The 25,377-nt window shown below is 35.2% G+C and overlaps 1 protein-coding gene across 1 annotated transcript in view; it reads right to left on the bottom strand.

Annotated features, from left to right (window-relative positions):
* Positions 1-20,315, bottom strand: part of LOC113554993 (DNA N6-methyl adenine demethylase) — a 44,122-nt gene extending 23,807 nt beyond the window's left edge. The window contains exons 1-2 of the mRNA XM_026959234.1: positions 20,056-20,315; positions 16,602-17,970 (exon numbers count right to left, since the gene is read on the bottom strand). Coding sequence (XP_026815035.1) covers positions 16,602-17,915 — 1,314 coding nt within the window. The 5' untranslated portion in view covers positions 17,916-17,970; positions 20,056-20,315. The remainder of the gene's footprint in view (positions 1-16,601; positions 17,971-20,055) is intronic.
* Positions 20,316-25,377: the final 5,062 nt, after the last annotated feature.

Below are 25,377 nucleotides of genomic sequence, written 5' to 3'. Positions count from 1 at the left end.
ATAAATATGTATCACGAGTTCGAATTAGACACGACGACAAGACATCTGCTCTTTATGTATAGTATATATTTATTTGTAAAAATCGAATATGCCAAATTTCGGTTAAAAATGGCGCGAAACATTTTCAACGGCATTAAAATTGAATTATTTACGCTGGACCGATGCAAACTGAGTGCAAAAGAAGCAAATAGATATTTTATGTGTACGAATATATAAATATATACGTATGAAAAGAGAGCGAGAGAGCTGAAATGTGGAAAAGATAATACGATCGACAGAGATAGAATAGAGTGTGTGTGTGTGTGTGTGTAAAAGACTGTCAGAAAGAGAAAGAGAGAGAGGACGATAGATGAGTGAAAGAGAGAGAACAAAAATGAATTATTGTCAGACGCATCAGCGGCGACACACACGAATATATGCAGCTGTTCATCATCGTTTTTACTGAGGGCCACCTGGCCACCGTTTTCGATGTATCCGCTGCCGTTACAAGTATTATAGGCACCTCTAAGGTCTATATGGTTTTATTATTATTATTATATATATATATATTTTCCATCATGTAATTTTATACACACCGTCCTCGCTTAGTTAGCCCAACGGTTTTTTCCGCATTTGTTTTGTTTGCTTGTACTGAAGAGTACATATATATATATATATATATATATATATATATTTATGTGAATATAATAGATATATACGTTGCTAACACACCTTTTCCATCCGTGCCTATACGCATTATAAAAAATACCGTTATCATCGCGGATTTATCCTCTGAAGATCGTTTCTGGATGCAACGGCGCGACCGTAATGTCAGTTCGATTACCGACGAAACCTCGAAATAGTTGGCCGAATTATTGCTTTTGCTATTTTTTACGATTGTATAATTTCTGTAAGCTCGAGCGAGAGGTATGCAATTATAAATGTCACACTTTTTTTAGGGTGCACTGTACTTAAGCCTCCACCTATTGAGGGGGTTGGGTTGAGCATTATCAATTGTTTACCCCTTATCGACGGGTCGAGCATAATATTATATACGATTACTGACTTTTGATTTCAAGTGTCAACCCCTACACGCGTTTTCGATTAGGAAATAATACGACGAACGAGAGGGTGATTATTGTACATACATAATTATATTTGCATGTATATAGTGTTCTATTTAAATAGTTTCGAAGATTTATTGCGTTTATATAAATCTAATATTTAAAACTCATTACAAATTTAAATTAAATATTTTAATCACGTGTCTTTCAATCGGATATATTCATAGCAAATTCTCAAAACTATGAATAATATATAGTTCATAACGGTTTGATTTAGATGGTGATGTCATTTTATATCATCATATTACTATTTATACATTTTTAAGTCATGACATTTTCCTAAAAATGTCATATTACGTAGAAGTATAAAAATACTATTCGTTTGAGAATTCTACAAGCAAATGAAACATCCGGTACGTAACATACTACGTCCTGAGCCTCTGGCGCCATATTATTTACGCAACTGAATATTTGCCGCATGCCATTGCATTTGCAGTTGATAATTTAAAATGTAAATACTTTTTGACACAGTATTTCGAAACCAAACAATTTTCTACTAAATTTAATCGTGAATCATTTTAGCTGTTGATTTTGAAACCCGTAATATAATATATGTTATAGAACTCGTTATTACAAAAAAAAAATATAATTATAATAATAATAAACGTGTGGAGCAAATAATTATTATTCATTACAAAAAAAGGGACAATGATTTTAGACCGTTAAGATCATCTACCTCTGTCAGTAATACACACGACCCTTCTTTTTGTGAAGTCAAAATTAAAAATGCCTGTATAATATTCATATTCATCTCGATATATTATGTGGGTAAGTGGGTTTCTTTGATCGAAAAAAATAAATAAATAAAGAAGAAGAGTACAAAAACCAGCGTGTGAGTGTGTCATTAGCATAAAGTGGCGAATTGGTGAGAAAACAACTACCCACGATTTAACTTCTCTCTCACTCGCTCTATTTTACCGTACTACATTTCTAAAAGGGGTTGAATAATTTTTTTCAGACATATTCCATTCATCGTATTGTTATAATTTATTTCGGCCTCTAGGCGACATAATGATATTACGCGTTATATGATAACTGGTTTTCCACATACTATGTTTGCGTGTGTGAGTGTATTTATAATATTGTATTTTTTCCTATCGTTTACATCGTCATGGAACGACTCGAAATGTAGTCCAACTAGTTTATGTATAATATCAATATGCTAATGTTTATACTAACTATACGGAGGAGCGTCCTCATTTCTTACGTGATTGGGAAAATTCACGATCTTCGTTTTTAAACACATAGAATAAATTATCGAAAATTGTATTCAAATAATTTTTCTGCGCGGGAGCATATTTTAACAGTAAAATTTATGGTGCATTTACTATTTAATAGAAATATTCATGCAGATACTATTAGATGAGAAATACAGCGTGAGACATATGAGATGGAAACCTAATACGGGCGGGCGCCGCCTACGCGCAATGAGGTACATCCTTTTTCCTGTTTGTGTCTGTTTTTCGAAACCCAGTGTGCTGCCGTTTTCTGAAGTTTGAATACCAAAAAAAGGTTGGTTATTTAAACTTAGGAGTATTTGTTATTCTTATAATCAAATGTTCCCACGTAGTATATAATATAGGTACACTATGTTTTTAAAATATATAGATTCATAATATTATTTACAAAAATAGAGAATAATACATGATTCTCGATTCCGACAAATAACACATATAAAGTCTTACAAAGTCAAAGTTATATTAAATGAAATATAATAATTGACAAAATCATAATTTTATCATGAAATATATTCCATATGTATTTAACTAAATACACTACAAATATAATTGTATACAGCTATCTTTTATCTGCACCCCATAGTTATAAAATATTTCGAATAATTTTAAAAGTTCGGGTGAAAAGGTCTAACAACTATACGTTTTGCTAAAACTAGTTTTTGTGAGAGAATGACGTCAACATAGAGAATATATAATAGTATGATAGGTGTATAGTATATTACGAGTATATCAGTATAATAATATAGAAACGAGTTTTCCAGACATATCTATCAGTCGTCGTAGGGATGGGAATTTTAATATCTCGGAATGCGTTTCTCAACAAATAAGTTGTTGTGGTACCATAGAGTGTAGTATCTATATATATGTACTCATAAAATATAAAATAATATATAAAAAAATGTCTATAGGTATAATAATAATATTATAATACATTAAGCAAACGGTACGTATAGTCTTCGCCGTCGTCGCTATTTACAATACACGGTTCCGATAAGCGTTTATCTTTTCGTGTGTTTGACTTGTGTCTGTCACTATCGCGCCAACTAACTACACTCCACTCGCGTTTAGGAAACATCATTATCCGTAGGTACGCACAGTACGGCGGCGTTACCTCCATATAAATAATAATGTAGTTTTTTGCCATCATTTAAGTCTCCGTCGATGTACATCAGCTATATATACAACGAAAATTATCATATTTAAACCTATAGGCTTTACATTGCTGAAGCTAAATGACACAACACCCTATGCATAATATTTTTTTCTGATAATAAACGTAGTGGGTACATTGCGAAAAACCAACGAATCAAGTTCGAAAATCATAATACTCGAGGTGTCACTCTCGAGTTGCATGGATATTCATAATCCATCATTTATCTATGACTGTGCGGTGCAGAGAACGTATTGAACAGTTATTGATTTTCGCGAAGGCGGTAAAATAAATCGTATACGAATAAAAAAAAATTAGTCACTTGGGAACACGGTGCGTATTATGTATTATATACGTTTTTATAAACGAATTATATCGTCTATATATGCGTTATAGTACAATATACAACATAATATATTTCCATCGTAACGCGCGAGTGTACACGTGAGAGTGTGTGTGTACATGACAAATAGGCTTCGGATGAATCATGTTAATACGTATTATTTTATATATACGTATATCATAAAATTATACATGTATATGGATGAGCGCGTGTGTACGTGTGATTGGAAAAGGGACGCAGGAGGGATGAGCGATTTATATATATATATATAACTATAGAGCTATATAAACGGCCGCAGTTTATATCGATCCAGTTTCCCCCCTTCCCCCCCGAGCAACCCCCGGACCCCTCCATGATACATATATTATATAAGGTCGTTCCGCGCGCACACACTCACCGTATAGTATGTATAGTATATATATATATATATATATATATATATATATATTATATTATATTATACTATGCTTTAAATATATATATATATATATATATATTGCTCTGTATAATAATAATACGTGTGCGGAATATAGTCTTTTTTTTTCCTACCAACGGTCGCGCATTCCGTGATGACGGTTTCGCGCCCGAGCCTCTAACGAACTCTAATTGAACCGCCTGCACTGCACCGTTCCCAGGTTCCCGCGAATGGATTTGATTTGTTTTTTATTTTTATTATTATTATTTTGTCGCTTTTAATACGGAGCCTACGATGTTCTTGACCTCAATTGCGTCCATAAATAAATCAGACTGAATGATAATCACCCGCGACTAAAAAACCACCGTCCGATTATATTATTAGCGTAGGAAAGTTGTTAAATAGTCCGACGAAACAATATTAATGTATATTATGCTGTATGATCATATACATAGAGTTGTTAAAAATAAACACAGTTATTCAAAAGTTTCGTTCGAACGTGAAAAATAAACAGACATTTAAAAATAATCAAGTGATATATCTGTATTTTAAATAATACTAAATGTTTTTTCGTAGATTTAGCGTTTTCGAAGTACTATATTATGTAGATTTCTTTGCATGGGGTATTTTACAAAAAATGAAAAAAAACATAGAATACCGATTGGAAAGGTACAACCAGTGTTTAACTCTTCAGCGAATCTGAAAATCACACCTACATACGCGTCTAAGCCGATCAAATTATATTAATGTGCATATTATATGTTATACAAAAGGTAGGAGCGTAAAAGGTAAATAAAACAACCCTATACACGCAATGTGCATGTTTGAAATCAAAAATCTATGCTCGTATAAAATTATTGTAAAACTGTTTGATGATTTATAAAACACAATACTATTGTAAAATTATATAGAATCGAAATGAAATCCCACGACGGTAATCGATCAAATAGCATATAGTGTAAAGAATATCGATATTATATATATATTATTATATATTTTATGAGTGATGAATGATAATATTGTATTACCGTCTACCTATATAAAAACGTCAATTTAAATATTATCATTCTGCAGTGAAATTTTTTACACACGCGTGTGGTGATCTTGTTTTTTTTTTTTTTTTACTTTTTTGTCGTTCTTGCCGTGACACATAATATTCGAATAATATATTATTATCATAATAACGTCGTACACGGCGAATTTTCCACCCGAAAGCCCTTCAAATTCAGACGCACCGCAAACCCGCCGCGACGTCGGTTTCGTATGTACCTATACCTATATACCTACTGATATATATATATATATATAGGTACGCGATGAAGTTTCCAAACTGAAAACCGGTACGCGCGCGGCCGTTTATTCAGGATCTTATTGTCGTGCGCACATATACGCATAAAGCGTACGTCGGAAATCCGGCAACCAGGCGGCGGTGGTGTTAAGTTACGGCATATAATAATATTATATACTCTGCGTGCGTGTGCATACGTGTGCGAGTGTATGTGCGCGCGCGCATGTGTGTGTGTGTGTGATATACGAAAAGTTGTGTGCGTGCGTGTGCCGCGTGTTGGTTAAAGAGACATTTTGAAAAGGATCGACAACATGGCCGCTGCGCCGCTGTATACACCGACAGCTGTTCTTACGCACACCGCCCTTTTGTGCGCGCGCGCGCGTGTGCGTGAGTGTATACGCGCGCGCTCGCGTATATTTGTACGTATGTGAGTGAGTGTGTGAGCGACCGAGTTGTGTGTGCCGCGTATACGCCGCGTGTGCATTATGTTGTTGTGTTGTACCCTGCGGGCCAGGGCTGCTCAGACCGTGCGGCGCAGCGCAGCCGGCGGTGCACGCAGTCGCCGCGCAAAACGACCGGCGCCTAGGCCAACTGTTTGCGGGCCGCCGAGAGACCAGCCGAAACGCGCGTCCGACGTGCCGGCACGACGGACGTCAACGGTTCTCGGCGGCCGCGCCAATATTGCCGCGAGCGCGCGCGCATTTTAGACACCCTTGGACAGCCGCGGATCCCTGGGCGACAGCTGCCGTCGCCGCCGTTTTGTACCGGTGGTGGCGGTGTGCCCCCACCGGCCTCCCTCCGCCGCCGCCGCGCGGTATTTCACCGGTGCGCGCGTATTATACACGGCTACGACGTCGATGCGTGCGTGCGTGCGTGAGTGCGTGCGTGCTCGCGTACGTACGACGTGCCGTTTCGGTAAGCCATTCGATTATATCATAATAATATAATATATTATACACACGAATAATAATAATGATATACTGTTTGCGTCAAAAACAAATAGTATTACGCGCGCACGAAACACGCATCGCGTATATTATTATTTCGTTTTCGTCGCGTACGATAAAAATGAAGTAAGTGAGACACATAGTGAGCCCGCGAATAACGGGCGAGAAGTGCGCGTTATATAAAATATATAATAATCATGTGTTGTAGATGGCCAAAGACAACCGTCGTCGCGGTGGCTGTCGTCGTCCTTGGACAAGGACGCCGTTCAACGGCGGCAATATGCGTCGAAACGACCGACGTTTTAATTAGGGTTATTCTCGGGTGTGAGATGCCCACCGTGGTAGAGCGTGATATTTATACGTGTATATGTGTGTATATGTATAATATAGTACGTAGCAATCACAGAGTGCACGTTGCATAGTGCCGGTAGCAGATTCGATATACTACTAGTAGTAGTAGTAATAGTAGTAGTAGTAGTAGTAATAGTAGTAGTAGTAATAGTAGTAGTATAGTAGTAGTAAAGTAGTAGTATCAGTAAGCGGTCCCCTTCGGTCGCTCGAGGGTTAAACGAGGGGCGGAGACAGCCGACCACGCGACGACGTAGACGCGTGGTCAGGGACCTTTGAACGGATCGCCGCCGACGTCGCACGAGACGTAGTCCCTCGACCGCGGTTTGTATACAAGCATTATTGTGTTGTCTAGCCGTGTACATCCGCGGCCACTGACCCTCGTCCACCTCGCCGATTTGACGAGACATTCGACCGTCGACGACACGGGGGTCGTATCTTTTTTTTTGTTATTATTTGTTTTTTTATCCCATAAAATCATCCCTCGACGACGCGTGGCTGTACCCAAATTCTGTGTTACGCGAATACTGTTTTTCGTACAATACACATCGATTTTCATCTGTTATATACTCGATATAGGTGTGTTGTAGGTACCTACCTATACAGACATTTAGTTTTTTTTTTACGCGTACATTATTATTGTTATTTGAATAATAATAATAATATAGGTAAACCGCGAGGGCGGCGGCGGCAGTGGTTTTTTTTTTATTAAACACTGTTGTTATATTATATTTTTAATCAATCGAATTTTTTATATATATATATAATATAAGTACCTATGTTTTCACAGCAGCTGCTTGCACTATTATTACATACATCACTACCGTTTGGTCATTTGGCCAACAGAACTACGCGTAGGTATAATATATTAAAAAATATTTTTTATTTGTAACATAAAAACTCGGTCGAGTGTCCGGAAATCAATTTTCAAACGCAATATTTACTTTAATGTTTTAATTGGAATAATTTTTTTTCAGTAAAAAACAACTTGAGCTATTTTTGACTGTTAGTGCTGTGTACACGCTTCTCTGTTATAGTATTTATAAGTTTATTTCGATTTCGGCCGTCTCAGTACAACGACTTTATAATAGAACAAACTTTACTGAAACCACCTGGATTCTAATCCATCGTAACTAATAAAAAAAAAAATTAAACCCACCTGGATTTGAACTATGTTATTATAAAAATGCTCATAATGTGCATGTGACAACAATAGAATTACGTCCACCTGGAGTGTAATATATGTATTTAATACAAGTATATACGTGTAATATGTGTATTATGCGCAGCAACTATAAAATCATAAAACTCGCTTATATATCATCTATTGTATAAGTGCGTTTTCCCTAGACAGATCTAAATCAAACTTTATTAAAAAAAAAAATACAACCAAACTCTTTTTATTTTTATTTGCTTTCATATTTTATTATTCAGACAGCAGACTATGTACGTAATTACAAAATTTAGGTATAATATATTATTATTTGTATTATATTATATACACGTACCTAGTCAAATTGTAATGGATTTAAAAGTACGCATCATACGTTAACTTTGATATTGACTCTCAGCAACTTAAAGTTAAAATATGATGAAAAATATTCTTGTCATCAAGGATTTATATTTTTGAAAGTTTGAATTGCCGGAGTACTTCATCAACATTATACTATTTTCTATTGTACAATTTGTATGGAATATTATATAAGTAGAAATTGTAAGACTCGTATAGTAGTAAATAGTAATATTTAATATTTTCGGTAATAACTAATATAATGTAAAAAAAATGATCGATTATAAACCAAATTGACTATATTAGTTTTTACTATTTTAAGTTCTATACAGGAGCATGCTATAAATTAAATCATAATACAATGAACATAAATTTAATCTATTTTGTATAATATATATATAAAAAATCTACAGTAAAATTATATTGATTTCGTGTTATAACAGTTATAAAAATAATTACGATTGATTGTAAAACGAACCGTTATTCATTTTGTTTAAATAATGCGTCGCGTATTAAACCTACCAACATCATTTAAAATAAATACGCGTTTTAAAATTACGAGTATCGCTTAAAAACCATCATAACACATAACGGTTTAATAACGATTTATTATATCGGGAAATTTATTAGCATCGCACGATAATATATTAAACGAAATGGTTGGCGCGCATTTACAGTGTGTGTATACGTGGATAATAAATGCGCTACACAATCTGTGAAATTATCGTCATATATATATATATTATATTTATACGTTTATAAAATATTTAAATCGACCATATTATTCGAATGATGATATAATATATATATACATATGCATTGTGCATGCATATAAGTGAATACAACAATAGAGAGAAAGAGAATAAAACATCATATATAGTAGTCAGTTTCGCGAATATTTAATAATCGCGTACACGCACAAACGCTTACGAGTTACGAGAACAACTCGGGGGTAGTCTGCAGAGGCCAACATCATACACACACTCGCGCAAACATACGCACATACACACACGTACACACACCACATATATACATATATATATATAAATGTATATACGTGATTTAATCTTTGTCACCCTATCGGTAGGCGAGGCGGGTTGAAAGGGGGGTTTTAGGTGCAATGGCGGCAGCGACGGTGGCAACGTATATAGCTCTCGTTTCACCCTATAACATTGACCTTCAACGGTGCGACGTTGCCAGCGCCCGCGGACGTAATCTCAGCGCGCGTAGTACACGTCGTAAAATTTTTTGAAGTAGTGTACCTTTACAATATATTATTGAATAGGTAATAATAACAGCGAAACTCGCATTACGGTCATACGAAAATATTATCGTAACTCTTTGACCATCGGAGGCCTGTAGTATATAGGTACGCTGAGAAAGAATTTTACACGTAGCGATACTATACACCATAATAATAAAAAATGTTATCTCATCGCGGGTGGATCCGACCGTAATTAATCGATGTGACGATGTCCCATCGTTCTTGGTATTTATACATGTATACCTAATGATAGCATGTAAGTATAAGTACCTTGTCAGTACACAATGTTTAGAACATATTATTAGGTATTGTATAGTGTACTGTATAGATAGGTACGTGAAAAAAAGGCTTCGCGGCCGGAAACGATGTCTCGTGTTCGTTTGCGGTGTGTGTGCGTGCAGTGCATGTGTGTATATATAGGTATAGTGTGTATGCGTGTGCTCCAGACACATGAGCGGTGTGCGGCCCGTGCGGAAGTGCGGTCTCCTTGGTCGCCAGTATCATTGTCGGTTTTTAATGGCACACACGGTGTATGACGTCATATAAGTCGTAAAGGGATTTCCCCCATCCGCCCTGTCATGTGCACGCTTTCTCGTAAATGCAGTTTATCGGCGATTTTGGATTTACTACTTTTTCGCCAAATGATGCGCGGAATGTTACGAACATTTTGTCAAAAACGGTTTTCAATCGGAAACTTTTATGCGTATATAAATAAGCTATACATAAATGCTAACACATCACGTTATAAACGTTTAAACCTAAATGTATCGTATAATATTATATGTTATTCACGATGAAAAATATCGTAGCAGTATATAATATAGTGCACAGTTGCCGCGATGATTACGATGGGGGGGGGGGGGGTGAGAAGCGATTGAAAAACCACCACTGTGTTTCGAATTTGTTATTTCACAATTATTATTATTATTATTATTATACATGCGAGCGCAGAGTTGGATGCTAAGGGATGGGGGGCAATCTATTTAGAAAAATAGAGAGCACTGAGAAAAATGGCCGACGTTTATTGTTTGAATCGATCATAAAATGCATTCTGCGTTGTATATCGCACGCCAGTCGCCACAGATAATCCCCTCGAATGATTTTTACATACCGTATATTATCGATCTATATAGTATACAAACTATATACTCTGCATGGTTCTATCACATTTAAAATATTAAGTATGACGACGGTCGATCTACATACAGCTGCAGCTGCGGTTTTATTTTAGAAGTTTTGGTTGGTAGCTTCTCAATATATACATAATATATAAACGGTTTTTTTTTTTTTTTTTACTTGACTTAATGATGCAAATTTCAGACTAAAAGAATTTCTGTGCATTGTATACTAGCTGCAGCATGCATTGGTTTAAGGGTGGTTTAAGTCGGCTGATAATAATCTGCTATATGAACTCCGCATGTACATAATACATATATACAGGTATATTACATCCATATACGAGACGTAGACTAAACGACAATATTGCGGCTCTTCTCTTTCTTGTCCAATCTCGATTTTCATGCACACCTTCACACAGCGTGGGGCCTGCCACCAACGGTTTCGGTTTTTGACCAGTTTTGATGGGAACAAAATTCACAAATGTTCTGTATAATACATAATATACATTATATGCTGCACCGTTCTATTCTACGAAAACAATAATTTCATGTATACGGCTGGCAGGAGGACAATGAGGAGAAATATTTGACGATACAAAAAGACATTTTACTGCCCTGTTCAGTATTCAAAACAATTTATAAAGGATGAGAGTATAAGATTAAATTTTGAGAGGTATTGGATTCTATGTTAAATATGACTATTTATTATTATTTCTTTTTTAGATTATAATAAATAACAATACAACTTTTTTTTGCACCATGATAACGAAATAACATTTTATTGACGATATATCAGCACGTATAATCAAAAAATATTGCAGTTTAAAGTAAGTTTTAAGTTCTTGTACTATATACAGTTTCAATATAACCAACATCTGATATAATACGAGTTCAAATATATATAAATATATATAGTTACACAAATGTCATTATATAAAATGAATTATGTGGGTTTAAAATATACTATAAGCCACTATTCGATAAGAATTTTATCGAAACATTAAATTCGCATAAACGATATTTTTGTTAAATATTTTTACAATTTACGTACAATGAAAGTATATAAAAAAGAGTCAGTTTTTGTCCGAATACTTTGATAGTCGACAGGTATGAATAAGAAAAACATACATGATTTACGAGCGTTTAAAAAGAAGTCTTATAAAAAAATGTCAGTTCAAGCGCAATTTACAATTTTACTCAAAACCATAAAATCTGTGTAAATGAGGTGCGTAAAGCGTAAATATTAAATACCCAGTCAAAATATATTAAAAATTATATTTAAAAAGAATGGACTCATCGAAAAAATCGCTTTAAAATTAATGTTCGTCAGCTTTAATTTTAAGTTATAAACAATACTCCCAACAATCTTGAATTATTTTTAAGATATATTAGTATTTCCTCCATGCAGAGTTATAGCTTTTTATTTTCTGTTGAATTACGGACGGTCTCATTAAAATCCTAGAATTAGACAATTGAACGACTATTAATCGCCAATAATAATTTATCTTGATTTTTGTATTTCCATTTAAATACACATTTTAATACAATATTCCGCATTTAATCCACTGTTTTACTACTAATTTTCTTATTGAATCTATGTCAATATGGATCTGTTATATCGGACGGCGAGGACCAATTGATGTACTTTCAACTTCATAACTTACTTATCTCTGACAGTCAATCGTTGATGATTTCTTTTTTGTTTACAGGACAACAGCAATTATTGTATCATCTCAGACAGAACGCCGGTCATTTTCAATGAAGAATCAGACATTTTTAACGTTGGAACCAGTCAATAGTTACACAGTGTACACAATGACTTAACCTTTGTATACAAAAATTTACTTTATAAAGTCAGAAGTCTGCGTAGCAGTTTTACTGATTTTAGACAAAATGTTTTGTTCTTGTGACCTGCGTAATCGGTCTTTTTCTATGATTTGTCTATAACTTTGAACGCGCACTATTAATAACTAAGTTTGATGATATAACAATTTATAATGTACTCGTATCTACGATTAAATACTGAAAGTTATCTCTATTTCATTTCAGTTTAATATACCTATTTGATATTCATCAAACACAACTCGTATAACATACGATAGTAGGTATATTATTATGACGGTTAGGTGTCAATAAAGGGTTTATATCGTTTATAACCTCTGTCCTGATTTATATGATATAACATATATTAGAACGTTTTTGATAAATCCGTCAAATATTATACAGTTTTTTATAGATACGCGCATAGGACCCATATTATAGGTATATTAGAGCACATTATGTCTAATATAAAATGTTACACCGGAGGGTTGTAGGCTTGTGGCTGTAATGCTCAGGTGTAGTGTATCTACACCTGAAAGTGCGGGAAAGGGGAGAGAGTAAATTTAATGTGGCCGCGAAAGGCGATTCTCGCCGTCCCGAACCTTTGACAACCACCGCAAACACGCAGACCGCTCGGGGACGCACCGCGTCAAAACCACCACGGCCGCGACTACCACGACGACAACGACGGCGGTAGCGGCGGCGTGTACACATCGGAAAGAGGGATGCGACGCGCGCAATGAGTCATCGCTGCCGCTGCTGCCGATTCCGCTGCCGTCGCTACTTCTGCCGATGGCGCGCGTATATATTATGTACACGCGTATTATGTAGCGGCCGACGCCATTATGGGGCCTCTCTGTAGTATCGATCCGATCACCGCCGCCTCTAAGCTCGCGCCCTCCGCTCGCCCACACCACTCCGCCACTACCCCACCTAGTCGTCCAATGGCCAATGCGATATTTTTATTTTTTTTTCTCTTCTTCTCACTCGCTCTCTCACCATTTTTGCTTCCCCCCGCCACCCATCTAACACCCCCGAGTCCGTTTTCCCGACCCTCCGAAACTTTTACCGCCGTCGTGTGTATATATACATATATATATATTTATATTATAACGACGCGACGACGACGACGTTTATACACGCACAAAAAATAATATATAAACGATATTTTACGTGCGCGCACGCGCGCTTCCAAACACAGTAAATATTATAAATTACAATAATGTAAATCTACTTGTGATTTTATATTATATAGGTACTCGTGAGATGTTCTATTTATATATATTTATATGAGTATATTATGACGTACTTATATAATCAAATTGTGTTATATAGTGCGACGACTTAAGACCGATTTCTATATAGTTGGGACTTTGTCAGTGTTGATGATAATAACATAAATTGTTTAGTATAAACTGCGCCTTACTTGAATATATAAACCTATATTTTACAAACGTTTTGCTTGAGCTTTACACGAATCTATATGGCTATTTATTATACATTACACGCACATATAAGAACTAGATTGGTAAAAAATACGATAAATTCAAATGAACGGTTGTATAGACTATGAAATTGTCAGTGCGTGATATTATAATATAGTAAAAATAACGATACGGCGAAATTTTAAGGAAACTATTTTCCAACAGAATATTATTGTATTGGGGAACCTAACGACGCAGTGTGATGAACGAGTCTCTCGTTTTACGAGAATTGCGGTCCGTGAACTGCGAGTTGTGGCATGGCGCCTTAACCACAAAGTATAAAAACACACATCAGTCACCTATTGCTTAGATTTTATTTTTAAAGCCATATTAATAGGTAAATGTGTATATAATAATAAATTAAGTTTATTTTTGGATAAGAAGTGCCCAGAATATTTTATGTATACTTATTATAGATTATAATATTCGCGATGACTACATGTTATTTTAGAAAGTCAGTTTTGGAATTTTAGAGTTTTAAATTAATAATATATTCTATTCAATACTGATACCTAAATACACAAGTAAAAATAATTTGTTAGACACTTATAATTTATTTTTCCATTTACTAAGATAGGAATGATAGGACAACATCTTAAAATATTTAATACGTCGATCAACATGACTATATAAACAAACCCCACGAATGTTTATTATATTGATTAAATTGATTATATAATAATATAACTATGTAAGTATATATAGTAATAGATGCTACATTATAAGTGTAAAATTACGCAGTAGTGTGGATTCGTCTTTTAATTTTGATATCGACTAAAAGAACAGACAAATGGTCACAAATTTACGAACGACTCTCAAAGCGAAAACATTTCAATATTCGTAGGTATAACATTTGTAATTCTAATTCGATTTTAAAATTAAATACATGTTCATTATATTATATCTTACGAAATACGGTATATTATTTATTCACTTTCCATAAGTACTATTATACTATAGTAACGATAAGTATCCGGAAGTTAATTTATAATGTTTATATTCGGTTTGATAATTGTTGATATGTTTTGCTTTTTAAATCGTTAAGTGAATGCAAATTTCAAATATTATCTTGCACCTTTCGGATTCTAATACGATAATATTGTATGTGAAAATAAGAAATCCGTTACGTCGTAAAATTACAAGGTATAATATATTTGATAAAAGTGAAATATAATGCTTAATTTACCATGATTTTTTTAAGACTCTTAATCAAATAAAATGTATATAATTTAAATAAAAAAATGTTTAAGTACCTACATGAATATGCAAAAACAAAAATTATTATATGTATAGCCTACAGTAGGTATATAGTTATATTTTTAAAGTGTGCGTATTGCATGATTATTTATAAGGTACAAATACATTATGCACAATACACATTTCAACTGTATAAATTTTATAGAATTTCCGGGGTCTGTACATTATGACGAAAACATTTAAACCGCTTATATGATTTCATAAATAGCTCAAAAGTCCCGAGACATTTTGCAGTTGAATTGATTGAGTATATTGTACGATTCGTGTACGTTTATTTAATAAGCATTTCGTAACATTTATGGGGTGGTGGGTGGAAGTAAAATATAATAACTACTAAACGCGCAGGCGTACGCTTTATGTATATAAACAATATCTGTTTTTTGTCAATCGTTTCACACGTAATCACCTTACGGACGCACCCTTGGAAAAAAAAGTTTTAAACGTAAACAATCCAGAAAACCGGACAACGTCTGTCCACCTTTTGACCCAGTGCCCTTGCACTCGTCGTCACTAATCACCGTCCATTTGTCTTTGGACCCGGTCCCCGTACGAGTATATACTATAATATACAGTGTTCGTCTGTATGCGCGCGTGCGCGCATGTGTGTGGGGGGCGGCAGAGGTGACGAAGGGTTACGCAGGTGCCGCCGCCGCCGCCGCCGTAATGTGTGTCAAGGGGAAGGTCCCGTTGACGAATCATCAAAACAACAACACACTGCAGCAATGTGTATATTATACTGTGTACATACATATACGCTAAAACCGCGTGCACCCACTCGATGAGCACATGAAGGGGTTGTACTGTTTTAAACTTTCGTGACACAATTCGTACAATATAATATAATATATAGTAAATACCTCCCATATATTATAATTTGCGAACGAAATGTGTTAGCATTATAGACTTAATAATATAATATAGGTTTATGTACGCTTAGTGGACAACATTATACGAAAAAATAATTGTATGTGTGCGCTTTATCGGCTGATACTCTTAATGTTATAATGCATAATATAGGTCTTATACGTATCTTGTAAAAAAAAAAAAAAATTAACAAAGGAATGGAGATAAAATTTAAAAAAAAATGGATTCGAATTTAAATAATTATCGTGTTGTTTCCATTGTCGCACCGCACTTTCGGCTACTTAATATACAATATACACAATTCATAATAAACGAGACCTATATACGTACATGATATGTGTTAGACGTGCGGTGCTTATCATATCATAAATAGTTATCTATAATAATGCATTACGCTTTTTTCAAAATAAATTTATCGCCGTGCTCGACGGTTCCCACGCCATTCGCTTACCTTTTTGTCAGTGAGCTTCTCGCATCTCCTCATCTTGCATATCTGATGGCTCTTGTCGTTCCTGCACGGCGCGCAATCGCCACAGTTATCCTTCCGCTGACACCCTATGCACTCGCCGCAACGTTTTCGCTTCTTTTTCGTCTGCTTATCCATGCCGTTGGCGCCGTTCTCGCAGTGATCCGAATCCATCATAGATCCACCCACGTTGCTCACGTTGCCGCCTCCCGTCATGCCGACCACGTTGTGCTGGACCAGCGGCGACTTGAAACCGGCGGTGCTGCTCACGGCGGCCACCTGTCCCGAGCTCTCCACGCTAGAACTGCCCACGCCGTCGCTCTCCACCGAGCTGTCCATGCTGGAAGCCCGCACTTTTCGCCGTTCTTTTTTCCGAGACTCTTGCAATCCACGCGGAGACAGCGTATCTTCCATCTTGATCGAATCGATGTACGTACCACCCGCGTTCTGGTACACGTGGCTGGGTATCTGAGCAGACACAATAGCAACTGGTTCGGTTTTCACCACCGTCAACAGTGTTGCCTGGTTGGACTGGTGGTGCGGAGCACCCATAAAGTTGCCCTGGATGATGGTATTCTGATGGGGATGGTGGTGGTGGTGGTTTTGCTGCGCAAACGCTTGAGGCGGGGGCGGAGGCGGCGGGTATTGTGGACTCTGGAACAAATGTATGGTGCCAGCCCGGTCGTCCAGGAACTGCTGCTGGATGCCCGGCACCAGGGTGGGATAGCCTCGAGGTGCCGTGGCCGCCGCCACGTTCACCGTAGATAGCGTATGGAAGCTAGGTAAACCAGGTGACTGTGTCGGTGACACGGCCGCCGGTGTCAGCGTGGTCAACGAAACCGTTTCCGGTTGCTGTTGATCGTTTTGGAAGTTGAACTGTGATTGGAACGACGGCAACTTGCTGCCGGCCGGCGACGGAGGATAGTCAAACGACCCCTTGGACATAGAGTCCTGCGAGTTGCTGCCGTCCAACTTGCTCTCCCATGGCCGGTACGACTGCGGTTGTGGTATGATCATCGTAGTCGGGTACAGGTCCGGCCTGTGCAGCCCGTCCGGGTTGTAGTCCCAATGCATATCCATTATCCGACCGGTGGTCGGATCGTAACCGTCGCCTGGACCGAGTCGGGCACCCAGTCCTTCAGCCAACTCGACCGCCGAGAACGAACTAAACGGTGGTAAACCTGGCGCCGGGCCTGGTGTCTTCGACTCGGGAACGGTTGATGACGGGGTGGCAGGCTGTGGTGGCGGGTAACCCGCCGTACCATATGAGGCCATGGCCTCCCCGCCACCCTCGCTCATACTAGCCGACGTTGCAGCCAGCGTCACGTTCCCATCGCGTCACTTCTGACGTACACTACAAACAATTAAAACAGAAAAAAAATTCGAGCGTTACATCTATAATACAATAATATATACAGGGAAATTTCATCAAAAGTAACGCGTCAATATTATTACAGTCGTGAATGATTCAGTTTCTTTCTCTAAACCAACAAGATTTACAGGATTATTGGTACCTACGTGCCTATATAATATAATAAATCCACACGTACAATACGTATATATAATAACAAAGGGGTCGATTTCTATTGCCGAACGGAGTGTACCTACCTGAAGGCTGATGTTATACAGTTATAATAATAATGGGTAAACGAAAGAGGGAATTACAATACGATAGATAGATCGTGTGTGCGCTAACCGTAATAAAGCTGGTAGGTGCCTATATATAATATATATGTATATGTGCGAAATCCATGCAAAGGTATAATATATAGTACTAGTAAATAGTGAATGATTTTATTACAAAACGTACATGAATTACAGAAAATCTGTAACGGTTGTTGCTGTATACACTAGATGTCAATGTCAACGGTGAAACTTCTTAAAAAATAAAAACACACCCCGCGACCTACACCACGAAGTAATTCTACACGAGGGTTGACGTAGAAACGTAATAGAGACAAGTATATCTCACACAAATGTTCACCCCTCCAAGGAGTTTCCCTCGTTTTCACGATAATGCGAAATATTTTCCGCTCAAGCACGTTCGGTCTTATATTGAATTAGTAAAACGGTCGATGGATTCCGTCTCGAAAACGGTTTTATGGAATGTCTACAATGGTTGGCTGCAAAATTGCTTTATATACCAATTTCAATCATATAACGCTGTTTAAATAATAATTCACGTCATTGATACGAGTAAAAATATGTCGTATTTATCGAATTAATCAAAAATTAACACAAAATCCATATCAATAACCGCTTATTGGTATGTCGGTTACTATTTTTTCTCTCCGAAAACCGCTCCGTGTGAAACTCTAAACGTCAGACCGCGTTAAAAACACAAACTGGTCCACATTATAATAAAATAATAATATTAATAATAATCTGCGACGGCGGTCGTGCACGTCGGTTAATCAGGAAGGATGTTTTTATTGTTGAATAAAAACACTTTATTTAATAAAATGACATACACAAATTCGTGTATATACATATATATATATATATGTATGTATGTATAATAATATAAAATACATATACATATATATATATATATACGCATGTTGTAAATATAAAATGCTGTTGATCAAAACTGCTACTGCGCTCATACGCGTATATGACAACAGCCAATTATAACGATATAATTTATTTTCCGACCAGATAGCCGATGAGTGAAAATTATAGAAACGAGCAAATCAACAATTAAAAGGAACGCCGTAAATAAGTTCGTCACAACTCACAATATCAATAAATCCCTTGACGACCGACCACGTGAGTGCAAACATATAAAAAAAAAAAAATAAGGAGCTTAAAAAAAAAAACGAACGATAAAAAGAAAATTCGCGTGGGAAACTCAACAAAAATAAGGAATTTCAAAGTCACGTATAAATGGGTCAGAGACCGGAATATTTCCGGTATTGCGCTTTCATTTTCAGTAGAACGACGGTCGGCTGTATGTTTGGGAATGAATCGAGAGGGAAATTTTAGCGGGCAACGACGCCGTAGTCATAAACCGCCAACAGTCGACATGTGAACTTCAAATTTTTAAATGCTGACGATGAAAACGAAAACTAACATAATCAAAAGGCAAAAGCTCTTTGGTTTACCGATATTATCGATTTGAGATTTAAAATCATCAGTTGCATAAAATAGAATATAAATATTTAAAATAATTTTGATATATATTAAAATTAAATAATAGTGATGGGTATGATGACAAAAGTCCGATTCTAAGTTGTATGGGGGTACTTACTACAAATATAAATTATAATAACCTTATAATATCACCACAATTAACTATACGACATTTCGTATAGTTTCGATGTACTTAGCATATAGATATTATAATATATTCATTATTCGCATCTATACGACACTATAGTGTGATGTAAAAAAATAAAAATAAAATTTATAATAACCGTTGTTTTTGATGAGTACTCACTTAAGATGTGTGGTCCCGATGTGTGTGTCGTACTGCACTTAGGTCGTGCGAAAATCGGGGGGACAACGAAAATAAATAATTTTTTTCTTTTTTATGCGACGAGAAATTTTTCGCGTACACTAAGGTCCAAGCATACATTCATTCAACAATAACAATTTTTTATCACACTCACAATAAACGGACAACAAAAACGGACACGACAGACACACACGCGCGCGCCACTCACTGGGGCTCGCATACGCACACGCACCGCGACACGACTGTTGCCTGGGTGTAGACGACGGACGGACGGACGCGGCGGCACCACGCACTCACACACACACACACACACACACACTCACACACACACTAACTCATACGCACACGCACACACGCATCACGCACGACGCACATTGCACACAGGGTACATAATAATAATAATAATAATCATAATATAACGTTCGGCGCGCGCATACGCACGTCGCAGACGGCGCTCGCGACGGCGACGGCCTACCGCGCGCTTAAGCGGTACGGAGTTGTAGTTGTCGGCCGGTCCGCTAGAGGGGTAGGTTTTCGTGTATGATTTTTCTATATAATATTATAATATTTTATAATATTGTTATTGCACCGTGTACCGTATATGTATGTATATATATATATTATTAATTTTTCGCGCCGTCGACGTACATATTGTACACCACCATCATCATCGCCGACATCGCATCACCATCACCATCACCATCACCACCACCACCACCACCACCAGCACACGCAATATCGGTTCGTAGTCGCGTTCCGTTGGGGCAGCCGCCTCTGTTGGTGGGGGGAACCGCGGCGACATCCCCCTGCCGGGTACCCCCTCCGCTGGAGCCGCGCCACGGGGTGGCAGCTGTACACCACCGCGTGCAGCCGTCGTCGACGTCGCACGCACGCGGTCACTGCGAGTGTTCACCACTACCACCGCCGCCGCCGCCGCCGCCGCCACCGCCGCCGTCGCATCATCCGCCTATGCCGTCTTCATTGCCGCTGCCGTGATGCAATACCGTATTTATGCACGTATAACGCACCAGAACCTTACCCCCGTCCGCCCACTGTCGACGTCCCTTCTGTGCCCCCGCGCGCGACTATTTACCACCCCGTCTATACAGCATAATATGTACGTGTATATATGTATATATATATTATAAAATGCCGTGCCGTTCATTTATTTATTGTTATATATATTTTTTTTTCCGTTTTAATTATTAATATTGCTTTTAATCGGAATACAAAACCAGTTTGTGCGGCGAACAAAAGGCCCGGCGACGGACGGGCTTGTAAAGTTTCGTAGGCGCAGCGTATTTCGAAGGAGCGCAGCCGTGGCGGTGCAGAGGACGAGTAGGAACAAAAAACAATTAAATAAAATTATTATACAATCGTCTGTTGCTGCAGCGTGCTCGTCGGCAGATGAGTTTACCGCAATATTATAATATCCATATAATATTAGCTGCGTAGATGGGTATATATGTGCTCGGCGAACGATTTCGCGTACACGACGGTATAACAATGTTGTAAACATCGCGGGACTACGATACCGCGGGACGATCGAGAGATGTAAAACCCCGCGAAATCGTCGCCAATCGTTCGCGTATATACTTACGTGTAAGCCGTACACTACGTAATGGCGTATAAAAATATATTATCGAGAACGGGACGGCCGAAACTCATATTATACGGTTTATCGCGAGTAAAGGCTTCGACCGGTAGTCAGAATTCGTACAGTCCATATACCAACGGTATCGCCATCACGATGCAAACTTTGTGTTGCGGTATTGAATTTATTCGTTTTTACAGCGATTGAAAAACAATAACTACCACATTTCGGTTTGTTGCGTATAAGATATCTGCATGTTTGAAATGGAAAACTGAAACGAAACCATAATATATAATATTATGATAGTTTTCTCATCCAAATACCTATTGAAACATTTCTATAACCTCGGTTTTTTCGAATGTCTCTAGTTCATATTTAACTAATTATAGCGTATTAGTTGCTATAAGATAACGAGGTAATATATTCTATAATATTAGAAAGTATTACAATCAAAGTTTTAAGACTAACCATTAAGGAGTAGATTCATTTTTAGAGTTTAAGTTTCTCTAAAATAGATTTTTTAAGTTTTGGCAGTTCTACACCAAGGGTGTGATATGTATGTATTGTACAATATAGTACATGCACTTTATCAAAACCGAGTAGTAAAAACACAACTGTTTGCCGTTTACTCCTTTGGGAGTCACTAAAAACGTCCATCGAGTTTTCGGTTGTATACATACCTGCTCCCGTGGAACCATAAATATTCGTTATTAATTTATTATTTTTTTCATTTTTTACAGTATACCTATTATTTAATAACTATTTTTTAAACACCTAAAAATCATTACTCATAAAATACAGCCTCTTAAATTAAATTTCACCCTGTCATAAATACGCTTTAACGAAACTTTTTAATAAGTATTCCATTTTTTTTTTTTTACCACGAATTTTCACGATCAATATTTAATAACGTAAATTATAAATATAATATATAGGTACGCAATATAAATTCGATATTAGTACTGCAGCAATGACCTATATTTTTTTAGTTCTAATACATCATGTTTCCAAGCATATTTTAATGTGATGAAAATTAATTTAAAACTCGATTTTGTTTGATCAAAAATACAAAAAAATACGAAATATGTTATTATAAAGCTTATAACACACAGTAATAATTTTAATAAATTTAGATATACAATAAATTGCACAATTTTTAATATAACTAATAAAACAATAAATGACATTTAATTTTAGGACTGAAATTTAAGGGGATAATTTTTAGTAGTTTTTTAGTTACTTACAAATGGAAAATAAGTTTCACAGTATATTGATTATTTTATAAAAATGGTTTTTAATTTTTTTTTTACATTTTTAAAGAAAATTGCATGGACTTTTAGGATAATTTCACGAATTGTAATTTTCTTTTACATTATAAATAACTGCTTATTTAAAATATTGATTATTTTAGCATTTGTTAATTATCTCTAAAACCACAATTTATTATTGTTATGTTTTTATTTAATTTCACTGTACAATATATTTACAATAAAAACCATCATATTAGTTTAGACATTATCAAATCTATAAATAATTAAAAAAGGCAATAACAATATTTCAATTTTAGAATATTTTAAGATGTATCCTAAATAATATTCTTAACTTTAAATTTTATATTGGTTGATTTACTTTAATATTATAATACCGTTAACAAACAACTTTTGGTTGTTTCTGATAAACACAAATCTGATATGATATACGTGAGGCCCTGTCGTTTATTCGAGGAGGGAATGAAGGATACCGTCCTCTCTCCGTGCACAATTCCTTATCTACTTACAGCAAATAAATTAAATTTATAAATTTGATTTGTTTGTAATACATTTTATATCATAAGTTAAGTTAGCTATATAAATAGGTTATTAATATATATAGTCGAAATCATAAACCAAACGTATAACGCAAAACAAGTATATTCGACAAAATTGATTTTATGATTTTGTTATAATTCAAAAACGAATAAGTGCCGAATTTTGCAAGCCGATGATCGCCATCCTTTCAAAAATCACTGAATATGGATGGCTAGCAATTTTAATGTTATATAAACTTGAATATTTCACCAAATATTCGTATAAGTATTTTTAAGTATGATATAATTATTAAATATTTTTAAATCGTTTTTAGCTATTTTATAAACATTCAAAATCTTCAATTTTTTTTCTATAGCTATAACTTATAAGGTTACATTTTTTAAAAAATTTAAAAATATTATACTATATTCTTCATAAGTTATTCTAATAAAGTTCGAAAAATATCAAAAATTTATGTTCACAGTTTTTATTTAAAGATATTTTATATAATTTAGAATTTTTGACAGACTTTTAAAAGAAAAATAACAATTTTAATTTTTAGTTATTTTTTTGCAATTTAAAAAATATAAACTTTAGAAACTTAAAGTATTTTATCACTACGTTTTCGTATATTTTTATTTTCTACACACAGAGTGATTTTAAACTACTACGAATTTACAAACTATTTTTCACCGTTCTACAACTATAATATTATGTTCATCGTTATTGACTTGAATCAATAATAACAATAATATTATATAATTGATTACCTAGCGTATTAATGAAAAGAGATACTGCACTAAATATTTCAGTTGTATGATCTTGTATTGAAATGGGGTTTTGGGGAATGAAAGGGAGTACCAAAACACAACATTTTATAGACAAATTTCAAATTTTTAGTCCTTTATTTTATTTTATATTTTTGCACACTTTACATGCTCAATACTACAACTTTTTTTTTTTTAATAGCAACACTATTTTCTCTTGAAAATTCGAATACAGTATTTTTTTCACTATTTTTTGTATAAAAAGTTTTTTCTAATTACAAAATTAGCAAATGAAATTTAATATTTACGAATAATTTATTTTTGAAACAATTTTAACTATTTTCAATTTATACTTTAAAATCGAAATTATATCTTTGATATTATTAAAAAACTGTAGACTATTTGTGAAATGTGGATTAATTGGTGGAAAATTTAAGTCATTATTTTTATGACGGTAAAAAATATCTAAATTTTTTTGTTAATCAATTACCGTTACTACTTTAAAATGTCCCATTGACTACACTGAAAAATAAGTATTTTCAATAAACCGGTGCCCCGTTGAAACAGAAATAGACTTATCAAACTGTATAACTAAGAATATTTTATTATGTATTTAAATTAGTAATGCAATATAACAGGTTGAACTAAATTTTATGAAAAACAACTTTTAATAATATATTACTCATATTTTATAATAATTATTACAATTTTATCGACTGTATTAATTAAATTAATTATAAATTATTATTAAATTAGTGAAAAAAAAATAATTTTGTCGAAACCTGGTTTTGCAGAAAATTTTTGTTTTTTCCTCATATTTTTCACCACTCTAAAAGATTATGTTAGAGCACAACAAAAAAATTATATAATTTTAAAACCAAATATAATCTAAAAAAATAAAATCTAACTTCGTATATAAATATTTCCTTTAAATTTTTTATAAAATATTAAAACCACAATAGACATTGTTTCCCGAGACATAAAAATAAAACAACGAAACAACAACTATAGTAGATTTAATTTTTTTTTCAAAATATATTATACAATACACGACATACGTAGTATATACTGTAGGAACTATTTAGCAATCAAAGTTTTGTTTTATTCTATGATCTAAATATCTTTTTATTATTTCACATATACAATAGGTATATCA

The sequence above is a fragment of the Rhopalosiphum maidis genome, chromosome 2, assembly GCF_003676215.2.
Source record: "Rhopalosiphum maidis isolate BTI-1 chromosome 2, ASM367621v3, whole genome shotgun sequence".
Classification (NCBI taxonomy): domain Eukaryota; kingdom Metazoa; phylum Arthropoda; class Insecta; order Hemiptera; family Aphididae; genus Rhopalosiphum; species Rhopalosiphum maidis.
Note: the sequence above shows the minus strand (reverse complement) of the source record. Positions and strands in the feature narration are given on the sequence as shown.